The sequence below is a fragment of the Hypanus sabinus genome, chromosome 16 (genome assembly GCF_030144855.1).
Source record: "Hypanus sabinus isolate sHypSab1 chromosome 16, sHypSab1.hap1, whole genome shotgun sequence".
Classification (NCBI taxonomy): domain Eukaryota; kingdom Metazoa; phylum Chordata; class Chondrichthyes; order Myliobatiformes; family Dasyatidae; genus Hypanus; species Hypanus sabinus.
The window spans coordinates 22,671,737-22,691,459 of record NC_082721.1 but is presented as its reverse complement, the minus strand read 5'-3'; the positions used below and the strand labels follow the sequence as shown (position 1 = coordinate 22,691,459).

The window sequence follows — 19,723 nt, the reverse complement described above, 5'->3', positions numbered from 1 at the left end:
TTGATACTCACGATTTACTTTTTTTAAAATAATACTTGATTCAATCTTTTCAAACTTAAAATGTCTGTATCTAAGAAATCGTCTAAAGACCCTCCATCTCTTGAGGCAATTTCCAGTCTTCTGGATACTAAACTGGATACTAAATTTGCAAGTCTGGAAAATAAGCTTACTGCGAAAATGTCTGAGCTTGAAGAAGTCGTTAGATCGTTTGATACCAAGCTTCAATCGCAGGCAGCAGATATTGAACGGCATGAAGAAAAGTTTGCGGCTTTTGACAAGTTAATTTGTGAAAAAATACGTACTATTGAAACTTTGGAGGAGAAGTTACGGTCGACCGTTAAAATAGTGGAGCAGAGTAAGTTTAAAATCACCGATCTTGAAAACCGATCTCGCAGACAAAACTTGCGAATTATCGGATTTCCCGAAAATGTTGAGCCTGGTGACTTAACTGAATATTTCTCTAACTTATTGCGGGAAATTTTCGGTGAGGACGCTTTGTGGGCTAAACCTACTATTGATTGTGCCCACAGAGTTTCGAGATTTTCGATCTCGAGAGATAAGCCATGAGCTGTGATTGTTCGCCTCTATTATCTTCGGGAGAAAGAGCTTTTAATCCGATTAGCTCGTCAGAAAGGTATGATTTCTTACAGAAACAACAACTTTCGAATTGTTGAAGATTATTCATTTGATGTGATGAAGGCGAGAATCGCTTTTAAACCGGTGATGGCAGAGATTCATTCGATTGGACTTAAACAAGCTTTAAGATACCCAGCGAATCTCAGGATTACGTTGAGTGACAACAGTCAGCGCTTCTTTAACACTCCGGAAGAAGCGAAGAAATTCGTCGAAGAATATCGGTCTTCTAGTACAAGTTGAACTATGTGTTATGTTGAAGAATTTTTGGAGAGAAGATGCCATTTCGTTTTGGGCTTTAACTTATGAAGCTGCGGTATAGCTTTTTACTTTGGTGTGTAGACCTGGTCTTTCTTTATTATCAAGGTTTATAGAAGCTCTTCTAATTTTACTATAATGTTTTTTTTCTTAATTTTTTTCTTCTGAATTGGATATACTTGTTAATACTCTGTAATAATGATTTATTTTTTAAGATGTCGTTTCTTCTTCCCATAAGACTTTGCTTTCCGTAAGCATTTATTTGCTTGTACTTGAAAATGGGATGAATGTTTTGGATTTTTGGAATGGATCTTTTCTATATATTGTAGTGATTATTGAATCCTTTTTTGATGACCTTTTTTTAATTGGTGAATTTACACTTATATTCTGTAATATGGTTTTTTCAAAATGTCGTTTCTTCTTCCCATAAGTCTCTGTTTTTGAAACGTCATTTTCTTGTATCTGAATATGGAATCTTTTTTTTAAAGGCATATTACACTATTTTAAACTTTAATGTTTATCATTTTTTACTAATGTTCTTTTGCTTTATTATATTATTTTTTTCATTTTGATTGATATATTCTTTCTTTTTACAACCCTGTATTTATATCTGGGTGTTATATAGTCTTTTTTCTTTCTTTTCATGAAGTTGCCATCTTGAAATGGGGGTAATATTAGTATTAGTTTGTGCGCCTGCCGCTTGGCTTTTTCTCATGGGGTTGGGGGAGGGGGTAGGGATCTTTTTTCACGCTTTTGCTTTTTATTTTTTTGCTTTTAGTTTATGGGCCAACTTTAGATTATTAATATTGTTGAAGTGTCATGTTCTCCAGTTGCTCCTGAATCATTTTTCCTTCTTCCTGAATTATGGGTTATGTATTTTTTAACCTTTTATAATATATACAATTAATATTGGCATGATGGATAAGTCTATTAATTTTATCTCTTGGAATACTAATGGTTTAAATCATCCGATTAAACGTAAAAAAATATTTAAAGTATTCCATAGACTAAATGCTAATATTATTTTTGTTCAGGAGACCCATATTAGGAGGGAGGATAATCAACACTTTTTTAGGTTCTGGAAGGGTCAACAATTTCACTCGAATTGCACCGCCAAAATTAGGGGTGTGTCTATTTTTATAGACCCCTCAATTTTGTTTACACATCATGAAACTATTTCTGATCCACAGGGCAGATTTTTGTTGATAACTGGCTCACTTTTTAATCGAAAAGTGGCTCTAGTTAATATTTATGCTCCAAACTTTGACTGCCCTGAATTTTTTAAACGTTTATTTACTTCCCTCCCTAATCTAAATGAATATATGCTGATAATGGGTGGAGATTTCAACTGTTGTCTGAATCCTTTGATGGATAGATCTAAACCTATTCGAATTCTTCCGAATAGATCAGCCTTACTTATTAATTCCTTTACGGTTGATTCGGGAATTACTGAAATGTGGCGGTTTTTGAACCCTAAAGATAAAGAATTTTCATTTTTTTCACATGTTTATCACAGTTATTCTAGAATTGATTATTTCCTTATTGATCATCACTTATTAACAGATGATACTGATTGTAAATATGACTCTATTGCCATTTCGGATCATGCACCTTTGAAATTATCTATCAAGATTTCGGACTCTTCCAATAATACTAGATCTTGGAGACTTAACGCTACTTTGCTTCAAGATCCAGAATTTGTCACCTTCATTAAACAGCAAATTGACTTGTTTTTTTCAACAAACTATACCGAAGAGATTGACAGAGGAATACTTTGGGACTCTTTTAAGGCTTTTATCCGTGGACAAATTATCTCATATTCCGTCGGTAAAAGAAAACAAAGATATTTAGATATTGCTTTATTAGTGGATAAAATTAAAGAAATTGATAAGATTTATTCCGTGACTCCTACCAAAGAACTCTTTAAGAAGAGAGTTGAGCTTCAAATGGAACATAGTTTATTATTATCTTCTTCAATTGAGAATCAATTAATTAAGACTAGAGCTCAATTTTATATTCATAGTGATCGAACTGGTAAATTGGTAGCTAACCAATTAAAAGCTATTTCGACTAAACGACAAATTATTAAAATTTGTAAACAAGACTGTAATCTGACTACTGATCATAAAGAAATTAATAATACTTTCCAAGATTTTTATAAATCTTTATATCAATCAGAATTTGATGGCGATCTATCCATGATGGATAATTTTTTTAACAATTTGAATATTCCCAAACTGACAGATGAAGATCGGAGCTTGTTCGATGCTCCTATTTCTATGGCCGAAATAGGTGAGGCTGTCTCATCAATGAATTCAGGGAAAGCTCCTGGTCCTGATGGTTATATATTATAGAATTTTTAAAAACTTTTTCTTCTTTGCTTTCCCCTTGGTTATGTGAAATCTTTAATGATCCATTTATTAAGAAGAGACTACCCCAGTCTTTTTATGAAGCTACTATCTCTCTAATTCTTAAAAAAGATAAGGATCCTACTCTATGTGCATCTTATCGCCCTATATCGCTATTAAATGTAGACTCTAAGATTCTTACAAAAATTTTAGCTATTAGATTAGAAAAGTTACTATCACAAATTATTTCAGAAGACCAAACTGGTTTTATTAGGAACCGGTATTCCTTTTTTAATGTTAGAAAATTGATTAATATAATTAACACTTCTTCACCCACAACCTCAGAATGTGTTATTTCATTAGATGCTGAAAAAGCTTTTGATAGAGTTGAATGGACATACTTATTTAATGCCCTGAGAAATTTTAATTTTAGTCCTAATTTTATATCATGGATTAAATTAATATATTATAAACCTGTTGCCTCTGTTCTTACAAATAATTACAGATCCCCTTTTTTTCAATTATCTCATGGTACGAGACAAGGTTGTCCCTTAAGTCCTTTATTATTTAATATAGCATTAGAACCTTTAGCCATTGCTATTCGTGAATCCCCTAATATTTTTGGTATTACCCGTAATGAGAAGTTATACAAGTTATCACTTTATGCTGATGACTTGTTGTTATATATTTCTGATCCTGACAGATCTATTCCCGCTATTTTATCCTTGTTGGTTCAATTTGGTAGTTTTTCTGGTTATAAACTAAACTTGGATAAGAGTGAATTATTCCCTTTAAATGCGCAAACTTTATTGAATGACAGGATACCATTTAAAGTTGTTACTGATAACTTTATTTATTTAGGTATAAAAATTACCAAGAAATATAAAGATTTATTCAGATTGAATTTTTTACCTATGCTTCATCAGATTCAACAACTTACTACAAGATGGTCTCCTTTATCCTTATCATTAGTTGGCCAGATTAATGCTATTAAAATTATGATTTTACCAAAATTTTTACATTTATTTCAAGCCTTACCAATTTTTATTCCTAAATCTTTTTTTGATAACATTGATTCAAAAATTTCCTCATTTGTGTGGCAAAATAAAAACCCCAAGTTAAGTAAAAGGCAGTTACAAAAATCTAAAAAAGATGGTGGTTTAGCTTTACCTAACTTTAGATTTTACTATTGGGCGAATAATATTCGTAACCTAATATATTGGAAATCAGATTTGGATTCACCATTGTGCCCACAGTGGGTAAATTTAGAATGCAATGATGCACAAGGATATTCTCTATTCTCTGTTCTTGGTTCTTCTCTTCCTACTGATTTAGTTAAACTCAATAAACAGTTATCCAACCCTATTGTCAAACACTCATTACGAATTTGGTTTCAATTTCATAAGTTTTTTACTCTGAAAAACTTTGTTCTAGATAGCCCTATCTTACTTAACTTTTTTTTTTAAACCTCCTTTGACAGATCAAGCTTTTAGCATATGGAAAAGGAAAGGTATAATATGTTTTCGAGATCTTTTTTTTGAAGGTAGTTTGATGTCTTTTGACCAACTTTCCAACAAATTTAAGTTACCTAAATCTAATTTTTTTAGATACTTACAAATCAGAAATTTTTTACATAAAGTTCTACCATCCTTCCCCAATTCAACTTTGATAGATTTTTCAGATATGGCTTTTACCTTGAATCCTTGTCAGAAGGGATTAGTGGCTCTTATTTATAATATGATTATGAAGATACAACCAGAAATATCAGGTAGAATTAAACAAGAATGGGAAAAAGAACTTCAATATAATATATCAACAGAAAAATAGGAAAAAATTCTACAAATGGTTAATTCTTCTTCTATATGTGCTAAACATGCTTTAATACAATTTAAGGTTGTACATAGAGCCCATATGTCTAAAGATAAACTTGCTCGATTCTATTCTCATATTAACCCTCAATGTGACAGATGTCATTTAGATGTGGCCTCATTGACCCACATGTTTTGGTCATGTCCCACTTTACATGACTATTGGAAGGACATATTTGCTATTATTTCCTCAATTTGGAATATTGATTTACAACCTCATTTTATTACTGCAATTTTTGGTATACCAAATGAGGATGATAACCGGTTTTCCCCTTCAATTAGACGAATGATCGCCTTTGTAACATTAATGGCCAGAAGGTCTATATTACAAAATTGGAAAGAAGTAAATCCTCCTACCACATTTCAGTGGTTCTCTCAAACTATTTCTTATTTGAGCTTAGAAAAAATTAGAAGCACTATTTTTGACTCATCAATTAAATTTGAAGAAACTTGGGGACCGTTCATTCGACATTTTCATATGAATTAATTTGGTCTCTTCCAGACCTTTTCTCTTTTTATTCTTGTTCTGGTATGGAGTTCCGGAGTTTTTCACACTATCATATACATATAAACTGTTATTATTGCCCATGTTAGTTTAGTTTAGGTTTAATTTTTTTTTCAATATATATTCTTTTTTCTTGTATTTTTTTTAAATTTTTTTTCTTCTTTTTATGATTACTCTTATTCTTTTTCATGTATAATCAAAATAGGTTAGATTGATTAATGTACTATTTTCTTTTTTTCTGATATTTTAATAAGATATTGTTATTTTATTACTAATTCAACTTTAAGTCTAATGTACTCATAACCTATTCAATATTATGATATGTTTTTTTATATGAAATTCAATAAAAAGATTGAAAAAGAAAAAGATTTTGGATAAGATTTTTGCATCAACATTTAATAAAGAGATCAGTCTGTATGAAGAACATTCAGCTGGATTTTTATTTTTTTAAGAATAAGAGAAATAAAAGCTTCATAAAAAGATTGAGGGAGTTTACCTGACTTAAAGGACTCTGATAAAACAGAGGATAAATAAGGTGTAAGTAACATAGTGAAAGTTTTATAAAACTCCCCAGGAAGGCCATCAGTTCCTGGGTCTTACCAGAATGTAAAGCACGTATTTACATGTCTCCTACCTCAGCCACTTCTTCATTGGAAATAGGCTAATCTAACTGTGTTAGGCTATCAGCAGACAATGTAGGAATGTTGATATTACTGAAAAAAGCATTCATATAGGTATCATCTAAAGAAGAGTCAGACTGATACAACTTAAGGTAAAAGTCTTTAAATACGTTGTTAATTCCAGAATGGTCGGAAAGCTTAGTACCATTATCTTTAAAAATTTCTGTGATTTGATTAACTGTATAAGATTTTAAGCGATTGGCTAATAAACTACCTGTTCTATCCCTGTGAATGTAAAATTGAGTTTTATCTCTCAACAGCTGTTGTTCAATTGGGTAAGTCAGCAGAAGATTATACTTGGATTGGATTTCAATATGCTTATTATATATAGTTGGATCTGGAGATAGGGCATACTTTCGATCAAGATCTTTTAATATCGCTGCTAGGTCAGACCTTTTGTTTATCAGCTTTTTTTCTTTATATAGGTAGAGTAAGAGATAATTTCTCCATGAATATATGTGTGGTGAACTACATATACCTGTCTGGACATGCCCCCTGCTGACTGCTCATGTGGCTCCTCCCACAGACCCCGGTATAAAGGCGATAGAGGCCTGAGCCCGGCCCTCAGTCTCCAGGATGTAGTATGATGGTCAACTACTGCTTGTTCTTTCTTCCAGTCAATAAAAGCCGATACCTCACCTCACGTCTCAGAGAGTTATTGATGGTACATCAATATGCTTTAAAAGTATCCCAGACTATAGTACCAGCAGTATCTCCTTTAAAATTTTCTTTTAAAAAAAAAGGTATTATGGTTTTCCAAAAACTTTAGAAAATTTTTATCGGATAACAATGATAGGTTAAAACGCCAACTTCTATTTGGGACAGAGTAAACAGGTTGTCTTAAAGCCAGAAGCACAGGTGCATGATCAGACAAAGCAATCTCCTTATAATCACCAGATCGTACCAGTGGAAGCAAGTTTCTATCTATAAAAAATAATCAATCCGAGAGTACATATGATGAACCTGAGAGAAATATGAATATTCCTTTTCTCGGGGTGTAAAAACGGCACACGTCGAGAATACCACATTGAAATAGAAAAGATTTAAAAAGTAGGACTGATTTATTAGTGACAGGGGTTTTACTTGAAGAGCACTCTAATATAGGGTCAAGCCAAAAATTAAAATCTCCACCCATCACTAAGGAATACCGATTCAAATCAGGCAGAAAAGAGAAAAGACGTTCAAAGAACAAGGAGTCATCTGTAGTTGGAACGTATACATTCGCAAATACGATTAGTTTATTCCCAGACTACCCGAAACAATAACAAAGTGCCCATTTGTATCAGAAATTACATTATGTTGAATAAAGGATACATTCTGATCAAACAGGATAGAGACGCCTCTCGATCTAGATTGAGAGGGTGAGTGAAAATGTATACCCTTACATCCTTTGAAAAAGCATGAAATATCATCTTTACGAATATAGGTTTCTTGGAGAATGATTATACGAGTTTTAAGTTTCCGGATATAAGAGAAAATTTTATTAAGTTTAACAGGGTTATTTAGACCTTTCACATTAAAACTGAGTATATTAATAAAAGAATCCAAGTATCCTTTAGTAATGTATAAAAGGTAATCACAGACATGTAGATAGCAAATAAATAAAACAGTAAAAACCTCCAATCAGCTTTCTGGAAGAACCCATTTTCCCCCCTCCCCCCCAGAGAGAAATCACCCAAGGGAGGCTGAAGACTAATTCTAATGTTCCCAGCCCAAAACTCCGGTGGCTCCAAAAAATATATATGTATAGCTGAGCTGAATAAACGATTGTAAATATATACAAAACAAAATATCAAAGTAAACAAGTTCGCTATTTACAAGAAAAAACCATGGGAAAATATGTATTAATCTCGGTAAAAAGGAAAGACAAATAAGGAAAATCAATAAGTAAAAACAACATATACTTACGGGTGCAAAGAAATTAGAAAGGGAAGCAGTTTAGATAACTGCCTACATGACTAATTTAAGGCATTCAAGGGAGAAAAAAAAACAAAATGACAAAATGGAAAATAATGAAAAAACCAAAAACCAGCAATAGAATATTGTATACTATTGGAAAAACAGTAAAAGACCAAAAAGTGTATAAATAATCAAAAGATAAGAAAAATCTGAATGAATTTAAAGTAAAACAAAACACCCTATAGTTTCATTCCTCAGTAATTACTACATGTATACCCTACATGATTACTTTCAGTCAAATTACTAAAAAGAAGGTAAAAAGAAAAATAACAATGAGAGAATATAATGTTTTGTTTAAAAAGAGCTATGAGAAAGTAACATCAGAGGACCCATATAAAGGCGGAAAACAACAAAAGAGAAAATGGATGCAGTCTGCCTGCATATTTTGCATAGTTTGAAAGATAACAAGGCGCCAGTTACTTAATCAAACAAATGATTAAAACTTCGTAAAACAAAGAAACCTTGTTATCAACAAAGCGCCAATTACTTGATTGAACACCTGAAAATAAAACATTTATCATAAAGCAACTCAAGGTTGAACTTAAGCATGGAGACTATGTAAAAATTTGTTAGCTTCTTCAGGCTTTGTAAACCAAGAAACCTTATTATCAGAAGTAGTAACCTTGAGTTTACAGGGATCTCTGAGAGAAAGGCGACAGCCAAGCTTAAAAAGATCAGACATGAACTCTTTAAAAGCCTGTCTAGCTCTTAAAACTTCCAGTGGATAATCTTGAACAATCCAAAACTGTTGATCACGAAATTGTAATATGCGCTTCTTCCTTGATTCACGAAGGATCTGTTCTTTAATCTGATAGTCATAAAAGCGAATGATAATAGATCGAGGTTTGGCAGGATCCCAATTAGGCGGTGTAACTCGGTGAACGCGCTCAAATTTTGGTAGTTCCAGTAATATATCAGGGAATAAATCTTTCAGCATTTGAGCACAAAAATTGATAGGTTGATTACCCTCCAGTTTTTCACAACTGCCACAGATCAAGAAAGCACTTTTCACCGTCATCTCAAATGCCACTAAGAATGGGCACTATATCCCTCATCCCAGGAAGGAATTAATAAAAGCAAGTTGCTTTCAATTTGAGTATTTTCTTACTTTCCATTTCTCAAGCAGAATTGTGGAGTGTTTTCAAAACCCCTTTAACTGATCTCTTGTTGCCCTGAAAATGTTATCCATCAGGAGGGGTATGATTAATACAGGCAGGTGTTTTCCACTGAGTACAAACAAGCTGAATGAACTCAGCAGGTTGGGCAGCATCCGTCGAAAGGAGCAGTCAACGTTTCGGGCCGAGACCCTTCGTCAGGACTGATGAAGGAGGGGGCAGGGGCCCTATAACAACTGCTCATTTTGACGGAAGCTGCCCAACCTGCTGAGTTCATCCAGCTTGTTTGTATGTGTTGATGTGACCACAGCATCTGCAGTGTACTTTGTGAGGTTGGGTGAGACTAGGTATAAGGTAATAGGTTAAGAGTGAAAGGTGAAATGTATAACAGAAACCTGACAGGAAACTTCTTCAGTCAGAGGGTGGTGTGTGTGAGAGTGGAACGGACTGCCAGCAGAAATGGACGATGCAGATTCAATTGCAACCTTTCGTAGAAACATGGATGGGTCGGGTATGGAAGGCTATGATCCAGATGGGGGCCTAGAAGACTCGGCAGAAGGGTAGTTTGGCATGGATCAGATGGGCTGAAGGGCCCGTTTCTGTGCAGTAGTTCTCCATGTATGCCTGACGCCGGCCCCCTAGGCCTGAGTCGACGTAATAGTTCTCCATGACTATGTGGTAGCTATAATATGTTTAGCATTTTTGATGTTTGTGATGTCCGTATCATGTGCTGAAGTGATTTCTTTTTAAATTGTGTAACTTTACCTTGGCATTCTTTCCCCTACCTTTCTGTGTGGCATTAGGTGAGCGTCCGTACGTTTGTGACTACCCCAGCTGTGGGAAAGCGTTCGTGCAGAGCGGGCAGCTCAAGACCCACCAGCGCCTACACACCGGTGAGAAGCCCTTCATCTGTTCCGAGCCAGGTGAGTGCGTGAGAGGCCGAGGACTGGTGGGGTGGACATGGATTACATTGGCAACCCTACAGTTAGGTGCAGGGGGTAGATCGTGGAGTCTCAGGACTGCTCCACCATTCAGTTAGATCATATCGATCTGACCTTGGCCTTGGCTTCATTTCCCTCCCTGATCATGATAACCGTTGAAGACAGGCTTTCGGATTAAATGGACGTCAGCTTGTTATAAGAAATGGAAGCAGGATGTTCGTCTCTCTATCATTTACGCAACAACCTCCTGTATTAATCGAACGTCCCTCCATTCACGTAAGATCTAAAAGACTATTAATCTGAAATATTTTAGCTAAGTGCTTACCCTTCACAGTTGCTGGATTTGTGAACTCTATGGGATTTGATGGGAACCACTGAGAGTGGAGGCGTGAGAGAAGGACCACCTTATGTGATCGAATAGCCAGTGCATTCTCCAGGAGCGTTCTGCCCTATTCTTGTATCGGTATCTAAAATTCATCCACAATCTCATCGCTCCTTTCTCTAACCCTCTGCAGCATGCAGATATCCAGAAACCCAGTCCCCAACCATAGCCGATTCACGCCTGCTCATCCATTGTACCCACAAAGCTTTTGCTCACCTATGTTAATACATCCTTAAAATATCCACTTATCCATGGATGCAAATATGGTGCTTGGGATGCTCCATTGTTGTACTTTCTTCTGTTGTCTGTGATAGGGAGAGAAGAAAAAGCTCCATCTGTTTTGGGTTTGTGTAATACCCTGTATGTGTATTGCTGTTGATCAGGGTGGCCTCTGTAACTGTTGAGCTTAATACACACGGGATGTGGATGCCACTGGCAGTGCTTTCGTTTATTGTCCATCCTAACAGAGGAGCTATAAAAGGTAGATCTGGAGTCACGTATAGTCAGAAGGGTATGGATGACAGATTTCCTTCTCAAGTCAAGTCACTTTTTATTGTCATTGACCATAACTGCTGGTACAGTACACAGTAAAAATGAGACAACATTTTTCAGGACCATGGTGTTACATGACAGTACAAAAACTAGACTGAACTACGTAAAAGACAACACAGAAAAAAACCCACTAGACTACAGACCTACCCAGGACTGCATAAAGTGCACAAAACAGTGCAGGCATTACAATAAATAATAAACAAGACAATAGGGTAGTAAGGTGTCAGTTCAGGCTCCCGGTATTGAGGAGTTTGATAGCTTGGGGGAAGAAACTGTTGCATAGTCTGGTCTTGAGGACCCGAATGCTTCGGTGCCTTTTCCCAGACGACAGGAGGGAGAAGGGATTATATGAGGGGTGCGTGGGGTCCTTCATAATGCTGTTTGCTTTGCGGATGCAGCGTGTAGTGTAAATGTCCGTAATGGCGGGAAGAAATGACAGATGTTAGTGAACCCGATGGGGTTTTTTTATAGTGTTATGGTGGGTGCCATGGCAGCATAGCCGTTAGTGTTGACGCTATTACAGCTAGGGGTGTCAGAGTTCAAAGTTTAGTCCCAGGGTCTGTAAGGACTCTCTGTACGTTCTTGCCTCAGAATGCATGATTTTCTCCAGATTCTCTGGTTTCCTCCCACAGCCCAAAGATGTACCGGCAGGTTAATTGGCCATATGTCTAAATTTAAAAAAAAGTACTTTAATTCATTCAGATCCAAGTATGTCATTTATAATTTATTTATTCTAATTAAAATAATATTGAAACTTTTCCTTCTAATGTTGCCAGGCTGTGCCACAAAGTTCGCCCATGCCAATCGGCACTGTGCCAAGCATCCGTATGCCAGGCTGAGGCGGCAGGAGGGTGCATCAGACCAGGACCGTGTCACGGCTAGCGAAGAGGACAAGGCAGTGGCAGCGTGGCTTGCAAGGTAAAGGATTAAGTGCCTGATCCAAACCTCGCATCATACAGGTATCAAGGTGTAAGGGAGCCCACTCAGAACCTTGGTGCCTGCTCGTGCTAGTTGCTTCCATTCCACCACCACCCCTGAAGTTCACCACAGTGATCCCCCTTCTGCTTGTGAAAGTTGGTGAGCCTCAGGGTGATGGAAGGGTTGGTGATAATCGGTCTTCCAACCAAATGCGCCTGATAGTGACTGGATATGGAATCCTTAGTGGGTGATTATTGAAGTACCACCAACACATCATGCAACCAGAGGAGCAGAGTGAAGTCCATGGTGAAGAGAAGGGAAGTCACATAAATGAAGTGATGGTTAAACCTCAGTTCCTCAGCTCTGAACAAAGTCTACAGTGCAGAAATAGGCCATTCAGCCCATCTGGTTCTTGCTGTGCCTGTGCTTGTTTCTCCCTACTATTTCGATCTCCATTGGTAGAAACGTCTAATCCTTTCTGCTTTCTGTGTTTTTCTCCTTAAATATCTTAATGTTGCTTCCTCAACTCCTGATCACAACACATGGGAGTATTGTGTGTGCAGGGACACAATCCACTCCCCAACAGTAATCACATTAAAGACGAGCACATGTGTGTAATATGCATAACCATTTCACCCCCGCCCCCCCACCCAGAAAAGTTGATTTTACATTCCTCTATATAGCCCTCTTGGAGTGAGTTCATGTTCTCAGGGGAACAGTTTATCATCCATTCCTTTACCCGCTTCCCTCCTTTTTGGAGGCCCAGTTATTGGGTATATTTAAAGTTGAGGTTGATAGATCCTTGATTTGTGTGGGTGTCAAAGGTTATGGGGGAGAATGCAGGGGAATGGGGTTGAGAGGGATAATAAATTAGTCACAATGAAATGGGGGAGCAAACTCACGGGCCGAATGGCCCTGTGTCTTGTGGTCTTTTTATAGGATTCCTTAAAGTCCAGCCTTTTGGTCAAGCCTTTTGCATTTGTCCATACATTTTTGGGTGATTTTCCTTGTTAAAGTTGTTATGTGACTTCAGCTGTAGCGGAAATACAACCCGCTGGAATAGGGCCGAGTCAGTGGGGAGCAGTGTGAAGTCCAGGAGTGATGGGGCTTTTCCAGTTGAAAAACAAGTGCTGTCAGACTTAGCTTTGTAGAATGTTTCCAATACAGAGGAAACCCTTTTGACCCATCACATAATTGCCAGTTCTCTATTAATACCTCATGGGTTATCATTTAAATACCACTTCCATGCCTCTCCCAACCAGAATGGAGTGAATTCCATGGGGATTTATCCAATCAAGTGCTGGTTTAAGTGTCAGTGATTTTACCACCCCATGCTTGGCCCCTTCTATGCAGTTCAGCAAATTTTTATCCAGCATAACTTTTATCTACTTCACTCTCGAAGACCACAATAAACTCTGCTTCCACTGCATCTGCAGGTCGTGTATTTCATGGTCTCATATAACACTGCTTAAAATTCGTTTTCCCTCTTGCCACTCTTAATTCTGTTCCATGTTTATTTTATATCTGTCCTTGAACCCTGTACCATTGGAAGCAGCATTCCCTCCCCAGCCACCCCCACCACCATCTCCTCTGCCCAGACTCCTCGTTATTGTATTTACTTTTACCAAGTCTCCCTTCATCTCTTTAAGGCAGTCTCCACATCTGCAGATGCATAATTCCTTGAAAGTGGAATCACAGGAAGATATAGTGAAGAGAGCCTTTGAAAACTGTATTGAAATCACTGATTGGATGAGCCAAAATTTCCTCCAGTTAGACAAAGGGAAAACTGAAATAATTGTTTTTGATGTGAAAGATGAACAATTAGAAGTCAGTGCTCACTTAGAATCCCTGTCATTCTAGACCACAAACCAAGCCAGAAACATTGGTGTGGTGATGGATTCAGACTTAAGTTGCGACAATTACAAAGTCAGCCTACTACCATCTTACAAATATAGTGAGAGTTAAAGTGCTTCTGTCTCGGCAAAATCTAGAAAAACTCGTCCATGCATTTATTTTAGTAAGCTTGACTACTGTAATAGCATTTTCACAAGTCCCCGTAAAAAGAAAAATCCCTCAGATAGCTACAGTTCATTCCGAACTCTGCTGCTAGAGTCCCGAGACCAAGAAAATAGAATACGTCACTCCAGTTCTCAGATTGCTACACTGGCTTCCTGTCCATCAGAGGGTTGACTTTAAAACATTACTACTGAATGGTCTAGGGCCAAAATGTATCTCTGATCTCTTGCTGCATTACGAACCTTCCCGAGCTCTCAGGTCATCTGGGGTGGGTCTGCTTACTGTCCCCAGGGTCAAAACTAAACATGGTGAAGCAGCTTTTAGCTACTATGCTCCATGTATCTGGAATAGCAGTCCAGAGCACCTGAAGTCTGCCCCAGCTTTAAGTCCTTTTAAATTAAGGCTTAAAACTTTTCATTTTGCTCTAGCTTTTAATTAGAATCTCCTGCACTGTAACTTACATTTATCATATCTACTCTTGTGATTTTATTCTCTCTTATATACTTTCTGAAATTTGATAGTTGATTTTTATTTCGTGTTCTATGTAAAGCACTTTGAACTGCCTTGTGTTTGAAAAGTGCTAAACAAATAAACTTGCTTGCTTGCTTTTAGTACTCTGGCCTTCATAAATCTAGATGTTGAGTTAAGGATGTTATGTTGTTGTTGTGGAAGACGTTGGTCAGGCTAAATTTATAGTATTGTGTGCAATTCTGGTCACCTACCTATATGAAAGATGCCAATAAGCTTGAAAGAGTGCAGACAAAATTTACAAGGATGTTGCTGGGACTTGAGGATCTGAGTTATAGGGAAAAGTTGAGTAGGTTAGGACTGACTGGACTTTATAGTAGTGTAGGAGAATAAGAGGAGTTTTCATAGCGGTATAGTAAATTACGAGGGATATAGTGTGAATGCGTGTGCACTTGGGTGAGGTGAGACTGGATCAAGATTAGGTTTAGGGTGAAAGGTCAAATATTTAAGGGGAATCCAAGGGTGGCGCAAGTGTGTAATGAGCTTCCAGAGGAATTAGTAGATGTGGGTTCAATTGTAGCATTTACAAGAAATTTGGATAGGTACTTGGATGGGAAGAATTTGTAGGGATGTGATCTGGATGCAGATAAATTCGATTAGAGTGAAGATCGGGTCTGCATGGATTGGATAGGCTGAAGGTCGGGCCTGCACGGATTGGATAGGCTGAAGGTCGGGTCTCCATGGATTGGATAGGCTGAAGGTCGGGTCTCCACGGATTGGATAGGCTGAAGGTCGGGCCTGCACGGATTGGATAGGCTGAAGGTCGGGCCTGCACGGATTGGATAGGCTGAAGGGCTTCTTTCTGTGCTGTGGTGCTCTACAACATGCAATTTTTTCTTTGTAAATGTGCTCCTTCATCCCAGGAAACATTCTTTTATGGACCCCCTTTGAATCTTTCTGGTTATAGGTGACAGAAGTGAACACAGCTTAATAAAGGATCAGCCCAACTTCCTTGCTTTAATACTGTTTGCCCCAGCTTGACGTCCTTCTTCAATTTGTGACTCTCTCAGGTACTGGCAGAGCCGGGAGCAGAGGCAGGCCCCTATGAAGGAGGGGACAGGTTTCCAGAAATCTGACCAGGAGCAGAAGAACTCAACGTACAGCCATCCGGAGGAGGAAGAGTTGGCCCCCTATTCTGGCCACCAATTGCAAGAGCAGAAGGAGCGCTGGCACGGAGCCCTGGCACTTATCCAACTGGCAAGCCTCTGCTCGGCTCAGCCGCTCTGAGTCACGTAACCCCTCCCTCCTAGTGTTTGCTCGTCCACCCTTTGCAATTCCCCAGCTCCTCAAACAGAACCACAATCCTTTTCTTGCCCACCTCATTCCCACTATCCCTCCTGGCCATTCTTCTGCCTCTTCTACCCCACTTTGCCTGAGAATCTATAGGGGTAGGAGTCTATAGGGAAACCAGCACGGAACTTTGCACACTGTTTGATGTTGTTTTCCCAGTGGATCAGTCCCATAATTATTCTGAATCACCAAGTCCCTTATAATCTGTAGCTTTTCCTTGACCTGAACTCATTTTAGTTAATTTTGTGTTATCTTTTGTGACAAAAATGAGGACTTTAACAGATCCCACTTTTTTGATCCTTTACTGAGTCTTAATTAAGGTTGCATTGACTCTGAATGCCACCACTGCTATTTTAATTTTAAAATAGAAAATTTAATAATATATAAGTATTAATTCTTTGCAACTACTCCCATTGATTCCTTAAACTATGAAGCTCATGCCCATCTCTGGCTGAGTTACTAGGGTATCTGTTCATCTCTCCTCTGAAGCTTCCACTTATAAAGCACTTTCATGTCTTCAGGGCCTCCCAAAGCATTTTGCATCAAATTAATTCTTTGAGATGGACAGTCACTGAGAGTGATGAGAGGATTTCAATGTAGCAGGGAGATAATCGCCAGATATTCCATCTTTGTTGTTTATATGAGGGGTGAATATTAGCCAGAGCATCTTTTTCAAAATAGTGGGGCAGATCTTTTCCATTTTCCAAAAAGAACAAATACGTGTGAAAATGGGATCAGGAAATGGTCACTTGGCTACTCAAGCGTATCCACCATTCAATATTATCGTGGCTGATCTATACTCGTATTAGTAGCAAAAACATTTCACTCTTCCACGTCCAGCCATATTATATTCAAACATTATGTTTGAATAAGGCTAATATTGGCCTTGGATTTAGAACAACATTTTGTCTGCAATATCTGCACATTATTCAGGGTGCTGGAGTGTTAACTTGGGTTATTTGCCAGAGGGCTGCTTGAACACACAATCTTTGGCATGAGGTCAGAGAACAAACCATTGAAAGTTAATGGTTAAATCACTGATCTCCAATTCCAAGAAAATGGTTAAATGAAACTAGTTAATGTAGGGGTTGGAAAAAGTTGGGCAGAGCCAGAGGTGGAGCTATTTAAACATTGTCACTTCTGTGTAGTTCTGACCACAGAGACAATAACTGTCAGGATATACTGCCACCATCTGCTGTGCTCAGAAACTGCAGCACGTAACCCCTTTCCACATTACACTTGTTAATTACAACTTTTCTTGCTCTTCATTCAGCTAATTGTCACCTTTATCGCTTTGCTCATGTGTTCAAGGTTTTAACCATAATGTTTGACTTTGTGCTCTTGTGTTGTGGATCAAAGGTTTCGTGGTAGCTCAACCCTCTCAGACTATGGTGGTGGGAGGGTTTTGGACGTGTCCGGGATCTGGGATGTTGCAAAATGACAGATTTTGTAACTGTTTGAAATTACAGAACATTAGAGGAGTCTGGTACAATTTGTTGCACATTGCTTGCATGATTTTTTTTGTGCTCCTTGCTGAGGGCAAGCTGAGTAGGTAATGTAGCAACAAGAAAATGGGGAAATGCTGGAGGAGGGAATAGAATTAAGGGTAGTGGACCAATAATGTTACAAGCCACATCAAAATGCCCCAGGACTCGAGCACTTCAAATAGTCTCTGCTACATTATTTGCTTAATCCATACATTTCTCTGACAGAATACAGTGAAGTTCTGTTTCTTAGAACAGAAACTAGTAAGGTTTTAGTGATGGGATTAAATGCACATTAAAAAGTGTGCAAGGGATTGGGGAGTGATGAGTCGATGAAGATTTTCATTCCAGTGATATCTAATGCAGCCAATGAAGTACTTTTGCAAGTGATAATCTGACACACAGGAAGGACTCTGAAGGACAAGAGCTTATTACAAGTGGGTGAGAGCAGAGGTTGATAGGCGGGGGGCTGAGGGCAAGTGAGGCAAGAAAAACGAGTAGTAGAGGAGGAAACAGGAGGAGAAGGGAGAATGCAGTTTGGATCTGAAATGTAAAATGGGAGAGAGCAGGTGAGAAGGGTAGAAGCCATGGAGTAATAAAGATGAGGACAAGGGAACGTTCTGTAGAATTAAAACAGGTTTTGAGCTTTGCAGGTCATACCCGTGCAGATTTGTTCACAATTATGGTGAGACCTATGTTTTTTTTTAATTTTTAGAACAGCAAAAATAGCACTTTTTAAAATGAGAAATTAAGCTAGTACATCCTGATGAATGAGTGACAAACCCAGGAAGAGTAGTGGGTTTATTCACAATTTAATAGTAATTGCATCCAAGCTTTTGTTTGTGATTTGCACAGAAAATCACACTTATTGGAACAGCAGCAAAATTTTTAAGTTCCAACTTTTGCACTACAGGGTAAAACCACTGCTGTCTGTGCAAGGTGGGGTGAAAGGTACTGAATAGGGTCCTGTGAGGAGAGTAGAAAACAAACTGGTGGTCGTTGCAACTTTTTAAGTGCACTCTACCGCTACATTATTTTGTTTTGCTGAGTGGTACATGTTAAAAAGGTATCCAAGGAGCGAGTTCCTTCTCCAGTCGTTGAAACGGAGTGGAACCAAGATTTAAGTCCTTGTGTTCCATGGGGAGGAAGAGGCCAGCGCAGTAGTTCAGTGTGACTGAAGGCTGCAGGTCTGGCAATTCAGGGTTTTGTGTACAAAACTTTGTTTTTGAGAAAGGTTGTTTTATAAATTAGGAGAAAGATTAAATTTATCCTGAATCCCTTTAAACTGTACATAAATATTCAGGAAGGGGAAGACTGATCCACATAATGATCTTCTGAAATTAAGCTCTTTAAAATATGTAGGGTTTAAAGAACCTCCAGTTCCATGACAATTTGAAAATCAAAGGGTTTAACTCTTGGACAGATTTTACTGCACCAGGTTGTGGATTAAAACATTTAGGGTGAGCAGGGCTGACCGTAATTGGGAGAAGCTTCCAAAGCATTAATGTCCTGGATCTAACTCATTCCTTTATGTACTACAGAGATGTGGGCTGGGGTGACCAAAACACAAGAGTTTGGGGCTTGGCTTCTGTGAATGTGTAATTAGTTTGTTAAAGTGATTCTGCGAAGATGACCGTAATTTGATTGCACTGTATATAAACTATTTAATAAATGGTGAAAGAAATTTAATAAAATATCTCTTTAGTTTAAGAAACCTGGCTTGTTTTTTACCTCCTTTTCAGGGATCCGGGTTTTCAGTACAGGCTCTTCCAGCAGCGTTCACCTTGTAGGATCACAGAAAGGCTACAGCATGGCAAGAGATCATTTGGCCCTTCAAGACTGGAACAGGCTTGCATAGCTGATTCACTCCCAGTAGTCCTGGAGAATCCTTCCTTTCCTGTACTTACCCATCTCCCCTTGAATATCACAATGGGATCTGCCTCCACTAAAATTCCTTGTCTTGTTCTTATCCCGAGGCTAGGCGCCTTAGTTTCAATCTTCCCTCACTCAATCACACTTATGGTATTTACCTTTAAAGCTTCCGCATAGTCTTGCGTAGGATAACCACCTCTTCCAAACCCTGAGAGAAAAGAGCCAGCCTGCTTAATATCCCCTCATACGATAATCCTTTCATGCTTGGATTTGACCTAATTAACCTGTCTGTGTTTCCATCAAAGCTAGTATACCTTTTCCTGAAATAAGACAATAGAACTCTAGGTGTAGCCTCACTAAAGTCCTTCATACAG

At 38.0% G+C, this 19,723-nt stretch overlaps 1 protein-coding gene across 1 annotated transcript in view; it reads left to right on the top strand.

Moving 5' to 3' along the window:
• LOC132405794 (zinc finger protein 367-like) overlaps positions 1–19,177 on the top strand; it is a 28,637-nt gene extending 9,460 nt beyond the window's left edge. The window contains exons 3-5 of the mRNA XM_059990794.1: positions 10,170–10,289; positions 12,018–12,159; positions 15,714–19,177. Coding sequence (XP_059846777.1) covers positions 10,170–10,289; positions 12,018–12,159; positions 15,714–15,930 — 479 coding nt within the window. The 3' untranslated portion in view covers positions 15,931–19,177. The remainder of the gene's footprint in view (positions 1–10,169; positions 10,290–12,017; positions 12,160–15,713) is intronic.
• The last annotated feature ends 546 nt before the right edge of the window (positions 19,178–19,723 follow it).